General features: G+C 40.8%; 2 protein-coding genes across 3 annotated transcripts; both read left to right on the top strand.

The window, feature by feature from the left end:
• The first annotated feature begins 724 nt into the window (after positions 1 to 724).
• Positions 725 to 10,804, top strand: fam83ha (family with sequence similarity 83 member Ha). Its single transcript, XM_080782295.1, has 6 exons — positions 725 to 930; positions 1,907 to 2,357; positions 3,616 to 3,780; positions 4,720 to 4,844; positions 5,270 to 9,545; positions 9,670 to 10,804. The coding sequence occupies exons 2-6, from the start codon at positions 1,911 to 1,913 to the stop codon at positions 9,679 to 9,681; spliced, it is 5,025 nt and encodes a 1,674-aa protein (XP_080638421.1). The 5' UTR covers positions 725 to 930; positions 1,907 to 1,910; the 3' UTR covers positions 9,682 to 10,804.
• Positions 10,805 to 11,079: 275 nt separating this feature from the next.
• Positions 11,080 to 14,286, top strand: LOC308327834 (androgen-dependent TFPI-regulating protein). Of its 2 annotated transcripts, XM_080781393.1 has the most exons (7): positions 11,080 to 11,188; positions 12,237 to 12,323; positions 12,408 to 12,533; positions 12,876 to 12,977; positions 13,334 to 13,449; positions 13,902 to 14,053; positions 14,136 to 14,286. In XM_080781393.1, the coding sequence occupies exons 1-7, from the start codon at positions 11,153 to 11,155 to the stop codon at positions 14,156 to 14,158; spliced, it is 642 nt and encodes a 213-aa protein (XP_080637519.1). In that variant the 5' UTR covers positions 11,080 to 11,152; the 3' UTR covers positions 14,159 to 14,286. The 2 variants fall into 2 exon arrangements, with proteins under 2 accessions (XP_080637519.1, XP_080637518.1); XM_080781392.1 differs by having other exon boundaries at positions 11,144 to 12,323.
• The last annotated feature ends 40 nt before the right edge of the window (positions 14,287 to 14,326 follow it).

Below are 14,326 nucleotides of genomic sequence, written 5' to 3'. Positions count from 1 at the left end.
CATTATTGATCACTGAACAAAGTGTTACTTTGGAACAACCCACACTCCAGGCGGCTTAAGTTATATTGCAAATCAGTTCATTATGATTATGGTACCATTCTGTGTCATCTTCATGGAATAAGATTGTATCAATGTACAATTTCTTTTTTATTTATTTTAAGAAATGCATATTTTTCCTCCTATATAACATGAAGTTGTAACTATTCTAACTTATGAGTGATGCTAGACTATACCATAGTTACCACAGACAATTTATATAGGCTAGGCCTACTACTGTATATCAAACCTGCAAATCATGATTAAAGCTCAACCTATAAGCCTAACTTGTAGGCTGCTACATAATGCATATTGCTTTTGGATTCTTTGAAATGTGGTGGCTCACGTGGTCCTGCTTTTTTTTTTTTTTTACTGGTAAACAAATGTGTAGTCCTACATGATGAACATGAACTGAATTGAAAGAAAGAAAGAAAAAAAAAGTGAACCCTCTTTAATGATTGTACTAGCTAGAACTGAATTTTGACCCAGAGTCAATATTGTATAGGTTAACTACGTCGTGAGTGCAGTATGAATGGGTAAAGTTCATCCAGCCCAGAACTTGAGCAAGCATGGATGCCTCATCATGCCTGGATAGTAAAAAAACATAATATAGCCTACGGAGCGGTATGCGAGGCGGGGCTACTGTTCCCCACTGGAGTAGGCTCACAGTCACAAACATTCTCGCCAACATGCCTCAAGCATGACAGTGAACTGGTTCTGCTGGCTGTGGAACTGAAGCACTATACTGTTACTGTATGCAAGAAAAACCTTTGACGAATCCTCTTCGGACGATGATCGCACTTTTATGACAAAAAGCAATCGGAATCGGATGAAAAGAGAACTGTTGAAATGGCCGGCTACAGTTGAAAAGATTTAAAGCTTGACGTTATTAAGGTAAGACAACTTTATAATATCGTTAATGAGAGATTGAGAACTTATTATAACATATGGCATGGGCTATTATATGAATTACACTGTTTCCAAGCTGTAACCGCGAGATTCTGCTTTTTTAAAACAAAATCTAATTTAATCATGTTGAAAATCTACCCGAATAAATAGGCTAACACCAAAACTGTGAAAACTATAGCTGGAAACTATCTAAATCTAATCGTATTCCGCCCGTTTGTTTTCATGGACAGTTTATTGTATAACCCCATAACTCTAGAAAGGTACGCCTATCGTCTAAATTAGTACTCATTTGTATAATATTTTGAATTGAATGCGTTGCATGTAGACTATTTCCCCCCTTATTTCGTCAGTTTTCATGTACAGTATGAACTTGCAAATGGAGGATTTGGCTATAGTTTAGCCCACAGGGAGGAGCCACACCCATAGCCTACAATCCTGTGGTCCAGATCATCTGCGTTCTGTTCTGTGTTTTTGGTTGGCAAGGACAGATGTGACCTCCCAAATCACCCGCATGCATGGCAGTCACAGAGTCAAAGACAATTGTACAATTTCCACACAGATTTGGGATTTATGGGTCATGTTATTGGTCTGAGACCACAGCAACTGATGCTGCTTCATTGTTTGGGGTTTTGAAAATAATCTGTGGTTTTCTAACTGATCATTACGAACATTATTTGCACATCCACCTAGTAATACTAATCACAATAAGATTATTGCATACTTATAATTTGTAATGTGCTTTCCACTTTGTGAGGGCTGTGATCCCACTCATCCCATGCAGTCTCACATTAAGAGAAGACTCCATCTCACACTGACATTTGCATTCTACTCTAACTTCTATAGTAGCCTATTTGCATTTGCAGTAATTCTTATTATAATATATTATAATACATAAAACACAACCAGCCTAGTTAAGAATTATATATATATATTGTTTTTTTTCCTCTCTGATCTCTCCTAGAATTATGGCGCATCGCTCTCAAAGTTCCTCTGCTGGGGATAATCCCCTGGACCCAAACTACCTCCCTCCTCACTATCGCGAGGAATACCGGCTGGCCATCGATGTCCTTATTGAAGAAAACTTGGAGGGCTACTATAAATTCCTCCAGAGCGTCGATGTGGTGGACTTCCTCTCCAGGCCGGAGATCGAGTCCATTCAGTCCACTCTAAAGGTCCCCCGCGAGAGCAGCCAGCCTGAACAGCGATACCTGGAGTGTCTGGGCGGGGATGGCTCTTCAGACACATACTGGCCCATCCACTCTGATGTCGACGCCCCAGGTCTGGACCTCGGCTGGCCTCACATGCATCGCTTCATTGGACCCACTGAGGTCACCACTCTGGTCAACCCTGCAGAGCCTGATATGCCCACCATAAAGGAGCAGGCCCGGCGACTCATCAAGAACGCTCAGCAAGTATGTTTTTTATTTCTACCAAGTGGTGGACCTTATATTCTGTGGTCAGGAGGTGCTCGAACAAAAAAGATAAACTAAAGAGAAGGAGGAAGCCTGCAAACCATTTTGAATGCTCCCAAAATAATGTATTTACTACCAAAGCGGTATACCTGGCCATCAGGTACAGTATACTGAATAGCAGTGCATAAGACAGGACCAGGTCCCTGTTACTGGGAGCAGCAGAGCATGTGCAGAATATAAGGTCCTGATGACCTTATATTCTGCACATGCTCTGCTGCTCCCAGTAATTATTATTTGAAGCATCTCTGCCTGTGCAGACTTCTCTTATTCTATACAGTTTTTGTCCTGCATCAGGACACATGTGATCATGTGCATAACAATTCCTTTCGAGTCAGAAGTCATACATACAGATGTCATAACTATATACACAGTACAAAACTCAGTATGCATATAGAGGTGCCATAACTGATGTTTTTTGAGGGGCACCAGCCCCTCCAACGTCTGGCTTTCCGACATTACGTGACATCATATGGCAGCCAAGTCATATATATGGACCTTTTTCAACATAGAGTGGCGGCCAAGTCTATGGAATTTTAATGTTTGTTTAGATTACAATGTTTGTTTAAAGAAGTGAGGCACCCTTCACTTCACACAAGTGAGATTTTTGTTAAAACAAAAAGGGTTTTGTTAAAATATGTTTGTCTATATATTCTGGTAGTAATCATTCAATTGATATAGACTAGAGTAACATTGGTCTCCCCATCTTTACATCTCTTTAGTAAATAGAAAATACATTTTCAGCTTCAATCTTATAGTGTTCCAGTTCCAATTTCAACAGCTTTTAAATTATCACTTCTAATTGACTTGTTTATCCTGTATCCTGTCACTGTGTGAGTTATGTCTCCTGAATGGATTAATTTGATAGCCAGAACTGTAAATGAATGTTCTGTTCACTAAATGGATGGACAGATGTGGATGTTACTGAACAAACACTTTTTCTCCAAGTGAGCAATGCGCTACATTTTGTACACTCTCATAGTTACAAATTGACTTAATGAACACTGAGGATTACAGCATGTTAAGAGAAATATGTTTTCATTCATTATATATTGCATACATTTATTCCTTGTTTGGCTTCCAAAGCAAAACCGAAATGCCAGGGATTTACACATCTGCTGTTCAGTTTTTGTTTTCAATGCAAAACCCACACACTGTCAACAACCTGTTTTTCCTCTGTGTGGCTTTTGTTTCTCCGTAGGTGGTTGCTATTGTGATGGATATGTTTACGGATGTGGACATATTTTCAGATATTATTGATGCTACAATGCGGAATGTGGCCGTCTATATCCTTCTAGACGAACAGAATGTACATCATTTCGTCAACATGGTTTCCAACTGCCGGGTCAATCTAGAGAGCATTCAGGTGAAGTTTTTTCTTATTCATTTTTTTAAAATTATTATTATAATTATTGTTTTACTTCTAATAATTAGGAAGAACTTGGAAACAAGCCAGCAATTATACCGTACATCACTTTCGAATGCTTGTGCAATGCTGCCATCTATCTTGTGGTTAAAGGACCACTTCACCACTTTTCAACATAATGTTCATGATAAAAAATAATTCTACTCAGTCTGTGTCTCATAGGAGGGCTGGGCAGTTCAGAAAGCCGCCCACCAGTGACATCATCGCTGGGGAATCCAAGCTAATATAAACTGCAGGCTTTCTAGTCCTGAAAAGTTGCAATGCAAAAATGAAAGCCATTGTTCTTAGGATAATAAAAATCTAAACACTTTTGTTTAAAAGAAAATTTGACTAACGATGATGTCACTGGTGGACGGGTTTCTGAACTGCCCACAGCCTTCCTATGAGACACAGACTGAGTAGAAGAAAATTGAGGGAGAAACTGTGCGCAGCTGCTGGACAAGAGACTAATTCATTAGAGCGACAGAGAGAGAGAGGAGTGTGTGTGTGTGTGTGTGTGTGTGTGTGTGTGTGTGTGTGTGTGTGTGTGTGTGTGTGTGTGTGTGTGTGTGTGTGTGTGTGTGTGTGTGTGTGTGTGTGTGTGTGTGTGTGTGTGTGTGTGTGTGTGTGTGTGTGTGTGTGTGTGTGTGTGTGTGTGTGTGTGTGTGTGTGTGTGTGTGTGTGTGTGTACAGGTGTGCGTGTGTGCGTCAATTTAACAAAGGTCAGATCAGAAATCAGCAGAGAGTGATCGACCAACCAAATGGACTCTTATGCGTCCACTTGGTTACATTTGTACACTCCCAGAGTTAAATTAGCACTCAGGATTTTACAGTGTGTAAAACAAAGAGGTTGTATTTTACTGCTATACTTAATATTTACTGTGTTTTACTTCCTTCCAGTTTTTGCGTGTGAGAACGGTATCTGGCATTACCTATCACTGCCGCTCAGGGAAAACATTCAAAGGTCAGATGATGGATCGCTTCTTGCTGACTGACTGCAGGGCTGTTCTCAGTGGAAACTACAGGTGAGAACATTCACAAGTCTAACTGATAGCTGTGACAGCTTATTGATCAGTGCACACCACTCCAATGACTGGTCGTGTGTGTGTGTGTGTCCCTATGTCCCTCTGTATGTTTGGAGTATGAACAGCTGCAACACCGCTAGGTGACCTAAAGTGGCACTGTTGAGCAGCCTAAAAGCATGCACGCACACACGCCAGGGAGGAGTGCTTGACACACACACACACACACACACACACACACACACACACACACACACACACACACACACTGCACCGCTCAGTTCACACGGGTGTGATTATTCTTTCATTTTATGAATGTATTCATATTGCCCAGTTGGCAATATGAGCAAAGGTTCAGATGACTTGATGTGCATGACAGTGACTACAAAGCTTCCATTCATTGATATTTATTCTATCTCTTTTTCCAGCTTCATGTGGTCTTTTGAGAAGCTACACCGCTGTTTAGCACATCTCTTCCTTGGACAGCTTGTATGTACTTTTGATGAGGAGTTCCGGATTCTATATGCCCAGTCCCAACCATTGATCATTGAAAATGTGCTCGCTCGAATTGAGGATTTTAGCCATGTACCTGAGGGGCAATACAACATTGACAACCCACCGCTGTACAAAGACCCCAGGATGTCCCTGTCCAGGGAGCCCTCATGTCCAGACGAGTGGAAAAGACAGCCCTTTGATGACCGTGTGGATATGGACCGGAAAAACATGCCCCTAAGTAGACATGATTCTATCAGGTCACGAGACCCCTCAGTGGATATGTACATGTATCCGCCCCAGCAATTAAGCATGGATCAGCCTTATGAGCAAGGTCACTCCAGGATGCCTGTGAATGTAAAGGATAGCCCCAGCTTCAAACGGCACAGTTTTGCTGAAGGCTCCCCTGGGAGACATCCTTACCAGCTAATGCAGCAGCAAGGTTTGCCGAGCTTTGAAACCGAGGGGAAGCGGTTTCATAGAGAGCAGCATCCATTTCTGAGGACAGGACCAGAAACAGGTTATAGTGGCTTTGATAAGTTCCGGGGCCCTGGCTATCACCCATCAGACCAGTATCCTGAGTCTGGTTTACCACAAGATTTGGAGTCTGATAGCTTTGATCCCGTACTTAACTATTTGTCATCAACCAGTAATGTAGAGATGGACGAGGTCTCAGACAAAATATCAGATACGGGGGAAGTATCGCCTCATCCTAAAAGATTAAATGCAGGTCAGCCGTATGCCTGTCAGACCTCTCCCACAGCTTCAAATCAACCTGATCAGAATATGTTTTTTGACGAGTCAAACGTGGACCGTAAAGATCCTAAGGTGAAGCAAGGGCTGAGAAATTATAGAATCTGTTCATACCTCAGTGCATATGATGAACCGGGAGATAAAGAGCTGCCAGTGCCATCACCGGCGGCGGGAGACCCCTTCGATGAGTCCCCTTACTCCTTACAGCGAAGGTCATCAGGCGCAGAGTTATCGGTTCCAAAGATTCCAAATACTCGGGTGTTCAAGATTCCACAAGTACCCAGGGCAAGTCAGCTGCCAAGTTATACCAAACCCACTGTCACGGATCCTTGCAAAAAAATACCCAACGACTTTGTCACCATGGCAGCAGAAACAAGAAAAACAACAACGCCATCAGAATCATCATCAACTACCACAGATAAGTCAGAGGAGCTAGAACCAAAGGAACCAAAAGACACTGTAGTTCGAAGGGAGTCATTCCGCAGACAAGTCAATCCTGCAGTACAAAGGAGCTCCAGGCTGAGATCATCTTTAATATTCAGCTCCCAACTGGAACAACAAGTCCCTCAAGACTCCCAAACGGCCTCAGGCCAAGATGAGGACACTGACAAAAATGAGGGTGACATTTCAAAATTACCCTTTGCCTCTCGGGTTTTGGGCCAAAGGAGATCTTTTGCAAAAGAACCATTTGAATGGACTCGTTATGTAAGGCCAGCCACTTTTGATAGTTCAGATGATAAGGATTTAACAAGTGAAAAGAAATCACAGGACCTTCCAGACACAATGCAGAAGGAATCTTCAAAGCCCGCAGAAGGAGGACCAGCTAAAATTTCACCGTCAGCCTCTCAACCTGACGTTTCTAAAATTGAGTCACCCACAGTATCATTGCACCAACCCACATCTGGAATGAGCAGTCTATCTTATCTAGATATGAATGATCCTGACAACAGGTTCATGTTTTTCAAAGAATTGGCAGCAAAACGAAAAGCTGAGAAAGCCACCATTAAGCCCCCACCTGAATCAAAAACTGCCCCCGTCTGTGATGATGACTCAGTGGTAGCCTCAACTGATTCTGAGAAAATTGAGCTAAAAAACAATCAAGCAAGTGCTTTCTCGAAGCCACTTCTATCTCATAGCCAATCATTCGAGGAACCAAAGCTGTCTGTTGTGAAAGAGCACATCCCATTTCATCTGCCTACAATTTCTGTTCCCACTCTGACAGATCCAACAACACATAGGGCTGATAAAAATGAATGCCCAGTCCCTGACGCTACTTTGAAGGATACCAGTTCACCCAAGCAAGCGGAGCTCACATTACCTTCTAAATTAGCATCTAGCTTCCAACCACTTGGGTCTTCTGAATCTAGGTCTATACCTCATACAGACAAAATGGAGCCTCTAGAAGGAGAACCAGTTAAAATTTCAGCCTCTCAACCTGACCTTTCTCATGAAGTGTCACCCCAAATCAATAATCCAGTGCACCTGCCCACATCTTTAATGAGCAATCTAAATCTATCTTATGTAGATATGAATGATCCTGACAACAGACTCATGTTTTTCAAAGAGCTGGCGGCAAAACGAAAAGTTGCTATGGCTGCAGCAGCTCCAAATAGCACTGAAAAAGCTGTCATAAAGCCCCCACCTGAATCAAAAATCTGTAAAGCGGAACCATCAGACTCAAGTTCCACCCCTCCCTGCAGTGTAATGCAGTCCTGTGACAATCCATTTCCTGAGACGAACAAAACAGAGCCAAATGAATCTCTTGACCCCTCAGCATTAGAATCCTCTCTGTCGTCTAACCAAAGTCCACAAGACTCTCCCATTACACAAGCAGTGTTATCATCTGGGCCTACTGAAGTCCAACCTGATTCCATTATTACGTCATGCACCTCATCTGAGAGCCCCTCAGCTCTTGCCTCTCCACACACGGATAATACTCCATCTGACAGTCCTGAAAATGACTCCAATCCACCCACAACTACAATTCAGTCTACCACAGAGCCAGATTGTGAAGAATCTCTTTCTGCCAAACCTGGTACAGACCGTTGTATTTCAAAACCCGTCTCAGTGGAACACAGAGCTTCTTCTTGTTCTGTGCCTCTGTCTCCAAAGGATGTCAAGGATAAATGCTCTGCATCTCTTAGCCTTAGCCATGTGTCCACTGACCTTCTGCATACTAAGTCATCTTTACCCATTGCCTCTGCTCTAGAAATGTCAAATTCTGACAAATCACCTGTAGACATAAAAGGAGACACTCCAGTGTTGACAGAATCCAGTGTGGAGTCTGTCATGCCTGCTGAATCCAAATCTGTCACCTCACCATGCCACCTGTCAGAGGCACCTATACCTGTTGAGAATAACAACTTGGACAATCAATGTGAAGTAGGCAAACAGACCAAATCCTCTGCTCTAGAAATGTCAAATTCATCTCCCAAACACAACCAAAAAGAACCTGATCTCATTCTCACCCTAAAAGGATATTCAGCTGAGCACAGTATGCCATCAGAGTCATGTTCTATTTTTATTCCAGACGATGACTCCGACATCCCTCCTGATACTTCCCCATCTGAACCACACACACTCCATACACTTACACTAACACAAGCACACATTCCATGTGAGCTTACCTCTACAGGGTATGTCTCTCCCACTTCTGCTGCTACAGTATTATGTTCTCCTCCATCTGGCTCAGGTGGATTGGCCGTGACCCCGAAACCCCCGAAACTTAGAAAAGTAGAAGCCATCGCCTCCCTTCCCAAACACACCCCAAAAGACTCAGACAAATCAGAAGAATCCTCATCTGATCCTAGTCCAATTAAAGCCTCCTCAGAAGTCAATACAGACTTGACAGAGCCTAGTGTGGTGTCTGAAATGCCTGCCGAATCCAAATCTGTCACCTCTACATGTCAACTGTCAGAGGCATCTGTACCTGTTGGGAATAACAACAATCAATGTGAAGTTAGAAAACACCCCGAACAGATCGTATCTACTGCTGAGATAGAACCTGGGGATGCGGAGGCCACAAATGCAATTAACAGAACTGTTCCACAGGAATCTATCTGCCATGTCAAACCAAACAGTCAGACTAGGGAGAAGCGCAACTCTGAAACGGAAACGGAATCCGTTCCACTGTCACCACGGTCAAAGCAGCCCAAATCAAACCCTCCCCGCTACCATTCATCAACAGCCAATGTGATCTCCAGTAGCAACCTCAGAGATGATACAAAGCTGCTTTTAGGTCAGATATCTGCTAATAGCCAGAGCAGGGGTGAGCCCACCAGTGAATTTGCTAACACAGATGATTACAAAGAAGAGGCTGACAAGCATATGAGGATGGAAAAAGATAGTGGCATCAGATCATTAAGGAGAGGGCGTCCAAAGAGCGCAGAGGAACGAGAGAAGCTGCTTGAGAAGATACAGAGTATGCGGAAAGAGAGAAAAGTCTACAGCCGCTTTGAGGTGCATGAAGTTTAGGATTCCGCAGTTATTTGTAATGTTATTACTATAGATAGCTCATTTGAATAAACATTATGCTTTGTTTGACTCCACAGCATTTAATTGTTTTCATTTCTATATTTTATAGATGGCACCTTAACTGCAGACCAAAGCTGGAGAGTGGCCTACAGAGAGGACAGAAGAAGATAGAGGAAGCACCCAAGTCCAATAACAAGACTGTGAGGATAAAGTAAACTTCTGAACAGAGATTAATCACTAACAAAGGATTTCTGACAGCTGTTTGTGAACATGGATTGAGGCTCCAAAAGTGTGAAACTATACTCCTTTTGGCATGTATACCTTCTTAAAGGATTATTTAGCAGCAGCTACTAAAACCTGCTGTCATTTTCACTGGAACTATGAGACTATTTGTCTCCGGTGGCCCACTGGGGGTTTTTCTGAACTGCAATCAGTGTGAAAGGATTCAGAGACATACCGTCACTACAGTGCCCACTGCCTATACAGAACATGTTTTACGGACTGGGTCAAGTGCAATGTAGAGGTAACTGAACTAGATGTGGTCTTTGGGGTCGTATAGTGACAGTCACATTTAAGTTGAATAATATAATGTTAGGGTACACTGGTTTGACAATGTAATACAATGAGTCAGTCAGTGCTTCAATAATGATTCCACACCTTTGACATTCTAATCAGGCAAAGATGCAAAGGAGTCTGTCCTTTTGCAAATAGGTTGCTATATGGATTTAAATGATAAAAAACAAAGTAGAAATAAAAATGTAATTATATTTTATACATGTTACAGTATATGTTTAGTCACTATACAGTAAGTATTTCCTTGCACAAAGTATAGAAACTACTTCTGTTTTTGCTAATGAACCGCTTGTGTGCCTTATGCTGTCTGAACTTACATTTTAAACGAGAACCTTGCATAAATGTTTTCTAATCTAGTGTTGTGACTATGAAAATGTACATTTTCAGTAGACTTTTATTGGAGTATTATGTTGATTCCTGCATAGAATTTACATAAAAGTATTTTGTACACATACAGCTTTCTGATCTAAAAGCTTATTGTAGATTGTGTCTACTTGTTAATAAACCTTTTATGGTCAGTCCTCTTCTACAACACTTTAATAAGCCTGAAACATAGTTAGTTACTCTTGTATTCCACTGCATATCTGTTCACACTAAGCTCTGGGGTCCCAAGATGTCATCAAATTGCATTACTGCTGAATAAATAAAATACATGTAATAAACCTTTATAATTACGCTAATATTTTTTTTACAAAATCTACCAAGTAGAACATCAGATCCTAACAAATTTTTATTGAGTATTCTGTATTATTGAAGCCCTAGAGGCAACAAAAAGATATACTGTACATATAGGCAACAAGAAAAGATCGTGCATGAGAAGGTAATAGCTGTTCTGTAAAAATGATGAAGGTTACATAGCCTATAGAAACAGTCCATTCATGAAATATTACACACAGAAACGGTATCTTTGTTTTAACATAACACTGTCTGTACTCTGTATCCCTAGAGTTGGCAAGCTAAGCAGCCAAATCTCTGCACAGACTGGACGTCACTTGCCCCTGAGTGAGAAAGTATAGACAATGAAAGGTCTCCCCCTGGTGTTAATATGGTATACGGTAACAACACACTCTTGAATATTAATTGAACATCATCTTACAGCAAAACCACCCTACCTACCAACCAACCTACTGAAAATATATTACATGCAATGATTTTAAACACCATAGTGCCTCATACCGTGCCTCAAAACAAAATCAGTCATCCTACAGCCCAACCTACCTAGAAGCTGAGAATTTATTTTTCTAAAAATGGAAATTAAGGGAACGCTTGCCAAGGTGGCCTGTTATTCTTTGGTGCCATCATGGTATAGCCTAACTATAATTAATTACTGATTACTCCAATTATAGTTTTATATTACCTATACTCTACTGTGTAACTAACTGTTACACCAAAGTAGTTACATTTGTGTGACTGTGGCCTGAATTCATTAAATTCCTTTCTTTATTCGTTACATTTTTAATTCCTTTTACAATGTACTGTATCTGTGCCTGTGGGGAAACTCCAGAATTAATTAGATTTTGTCAGTCTATAGTCACTGGTCAGCATTATCCCAGCATTGTTTTCTCATCAAGTCAAAACATTCAATATACTTTCAGAACTATAGACAGACTTTTATTTTAATTAAGCCACTAGTTATTGTCTCATATTCCTCTTTAGTATTGAGAGGCTTCCCTTGCCACACTCTAAAGCCAATCACGTTTACAGTGTGAACCTGCTACAATCACATGCTTCACTTCAATGGTTGTGAAACAGAATGCTTCTACGAATCTACGTCATAGTGGGCCTCTGTCTTGGAATGTCGCTTTGATTCCAGCACTTAGTACTACACACTGTATGTCTTGATAATCCCATGGCTCCATGCAGACTAATCTTACAATAAAGAGCCTTTCTTTCGAAAACATTCACCATAGTGGATTACTCTCTGATGGAAAAGCAGCAGCTACTTTGAAGTTGTCCTTTTTTGTTTTTTGCTTTTAGGCCAATGACATTTGTTCGATTGTGTTGTTTTTGTGAAGATATTTTATCAGATAGGCCTAGTTCAGAATGCGTGGAGCTCAAGTTTACCATGGCATAGCTTTCATCTGGTATGCTTTTGTTGTGAAGTCCCTTGCTGATAAGGATGGAGAGGAGCTACCCGCAGGAATCTTCGTTTATGGAGGACCTTGGAAATACCTCACTTTCTTGAATTTGGTATGATTTGTATTTTGTTATAACTGCATGGATTGGCCACTACAGGATCTGATATGGTCACATGTTACATTTGTTACATTTCAGTTGTTGCAAACAGCATACTTTGGATTGGCTGCAGTGACCGATCTTCAACCTGGGAAGAAGTCAGGATATGGTCTCAACAGATTAAAAGACCTTCTCTTCTCTGTCTTTGCCTTCCCTGTAGGCATGGTGAGAAAGCACATATTTGTCATGTAAAATGGTATTAAATAAAGAACTGTTACACTTATTATGCTACTGATGTTATATAATGAAGCATTGTCTCTGTGTCCTCATTACAAATTATGCATTGGCATAAGGACCGGTGTGCTGTGCATCCTTTTGCTTATATAATGAAGCATTATCATTTATTAGAAATCCATGACACCTTAATAATTTGCAGGCATTATAACACAGCATCCTTGTTCAAGTGTACTGTGAACTGTAATTATATCAGGTTGCATCATTTTTTATAATAATCATGAATGACCCTTAAACTTTAGCTTGATGCCATGTTTTCTGTATCTTGTTTAGTTTGTTGTCCTGCTTTTCTGGATTCTATGTGCCTACAACAGGGAGTTGGTCTACCCAGCCACTATTGATGCTTTCTTTCCAGCGTGGATGAACCATGCTATGGTCTGTATGACATTAGTGGTGTAAAGAAATACTAAATTTATTTACTTCAAGTACAAGTATCAATACCGCAATGTAGAAATACATTGTACTTAAAGTACCAGTAGAAAGTAGAAATTACTCTTTCACAATGTATAATTGTTTTTGGAAAAAGAGCAGATCTACAAGCTCACTATGCGTCACATCGACAAATGGCCGAAATGTATATCGGCCTGAAGTGGTTAATGTATGTCTTGTAATAACAATCAAAATCTACAAAGTTTCGAATTTTTTGTTTATTATATTGTTTGTTTATCTATATTCTCCATCATCTTTCAATACAATGATGACTTACTTACACCTTCAATGTTTTCATATAGCACTCCTTGGTTCTACCTATTTTACTTGGAGAAATCCTGGTACAACCTCATGTCTACCCAAAGGCTAAGTGTGGCCTGGCAGCATTATTAGTAGTGGGTTTCTCTTACCTGAGTTGGTAAGTAAACTTGTCAACTAGTATAGGAATAGGATAATAGTGATATAAACGTGTAATGAATTATATTCTTATTATACAGTACTTGCACAAATGCAGAAGTACAGTCTATCTACGTAACCTAATGGAAGTCGATTTAGGCAACAGCTATACATGCAATCATTGCTGTTTGTGTGAATGTGTGATGCGAGTGTGATTATTATTATTTTGATTCTGCCCTGGCAAGTAATGTGTCGTTTGCAGAGGGAAAGCTTGGTGGGACATAACAGAAGATATTGTATATCACAAGACATGTATGTTTTCTGTTTAGAGCCCACATGTTATGAAACTCTTTAGGTCTAGAGTAGACTATAGTACTGTTTGTAACCACCAACATTTCCTGGGATTCACTTGAAAGAAAAAGTTGAATGATGCTAATGTTTCCCAATCTTTCTCCCCCTGAACCTCTTCTACAGGGTTATATGGGTGTATTTGTCCGTTGGGCTCTGGGTGTATCCTTTTCTTGGACTCTTAAGTAATGCTGGTCTGGTGGGCCTCTTCTCCTTTAACATGTCTGTGGTTACCTTGCTCTATCTGCTGGGACGCAGACTCAACAACTGTGTCTGGGGTACGTGATCTTGACATATTTACTACCACTGCCAGACGGACAAATAGCTGAAGTCTACTCAACTCTCACTCTCTCGCCATAGGTAAAGACAAGAACAAGAAGTGATTCAGCCTCTCTCTGAATTTGCCTGAAGCATACAGAATACTTCATCCAAATGGACACTTGTCAAGTACACTTCATGAATAACTGTTTTCTGGCGTATGGCAACAATCTGTAATAAATATACCTCCAAAAAGATGCCTATCTAATATATCTAATACCTTGCCTTTCTAT

This window comes from Protomyctophum bolini (assembly GCF_963924005.1).
Source record: "Protomyctophum bolini genome assembly, chromosome: 14".
Taxonomy (NCBI): domain Eukaryota; kingdom Metazoa; phylum Chordata; class Actinopteri; order Myctophiformes; family Myctophidae; genus Protomyctophum; species Protomyctophum bolini.
Note: the sequence above shows the minus strand (reverse complement) of the source record. Positions and strands in the feature narration are given on the sequence as shown.

What these genes read in the sequence shown, in the direction of transcription:
- fam83ha (XM_080782295.1), top strand. Translation starts at nt 1,911, where the DNA reads ATGGCGCATCGCTCTCAAAGTTCCTCTGCTGGGGATAATCCCCTGGAC. An exon ending in TCAATCTAGAGAGCATTCAG is followed by an intron (nt 3,781 to 4,719) that starts GTGAAGTTTTTT and finishes ACTTCCTTCCAG; the next exon opens with TTTTTGCGTGTGAGAACGGT. An exon ending in GTTCTCAGTGGAAACTACAG is followed by an intron (nt 4,845 to 5,269) that starts GTGAGAACATTC and finishes CTCTTTTTCCAG; the next exon opens with CTTCATGTGGTCTTTTGAGA.
- LOC308327834 (XM_080781392.1), top strand. Translation starts at nt 12,177, where the DNA reads ATGCGTGGAGCTCAAGTTTACCATGGCATAGCTTTCATCTGGTATGCT. An exon ending in TTGCCTTCCCTGTAGGCATG is followed by an intron (nt 12,534 to 12,875) that starts GTGAGAAAGCAC and finishes TATCTTGTTTAG; the next exon opens with TTTGTTGTCCTGCTTTTCTG. An exon ending in ACTCAACAACTGTGTCTGGG is followed by an intron (nt 14,054 to 14,135) that starts GTACGTGATCTT and finishes CTCTCGCCATAG; the next exon opens with GTAAAGACAAGAACAAGAAG.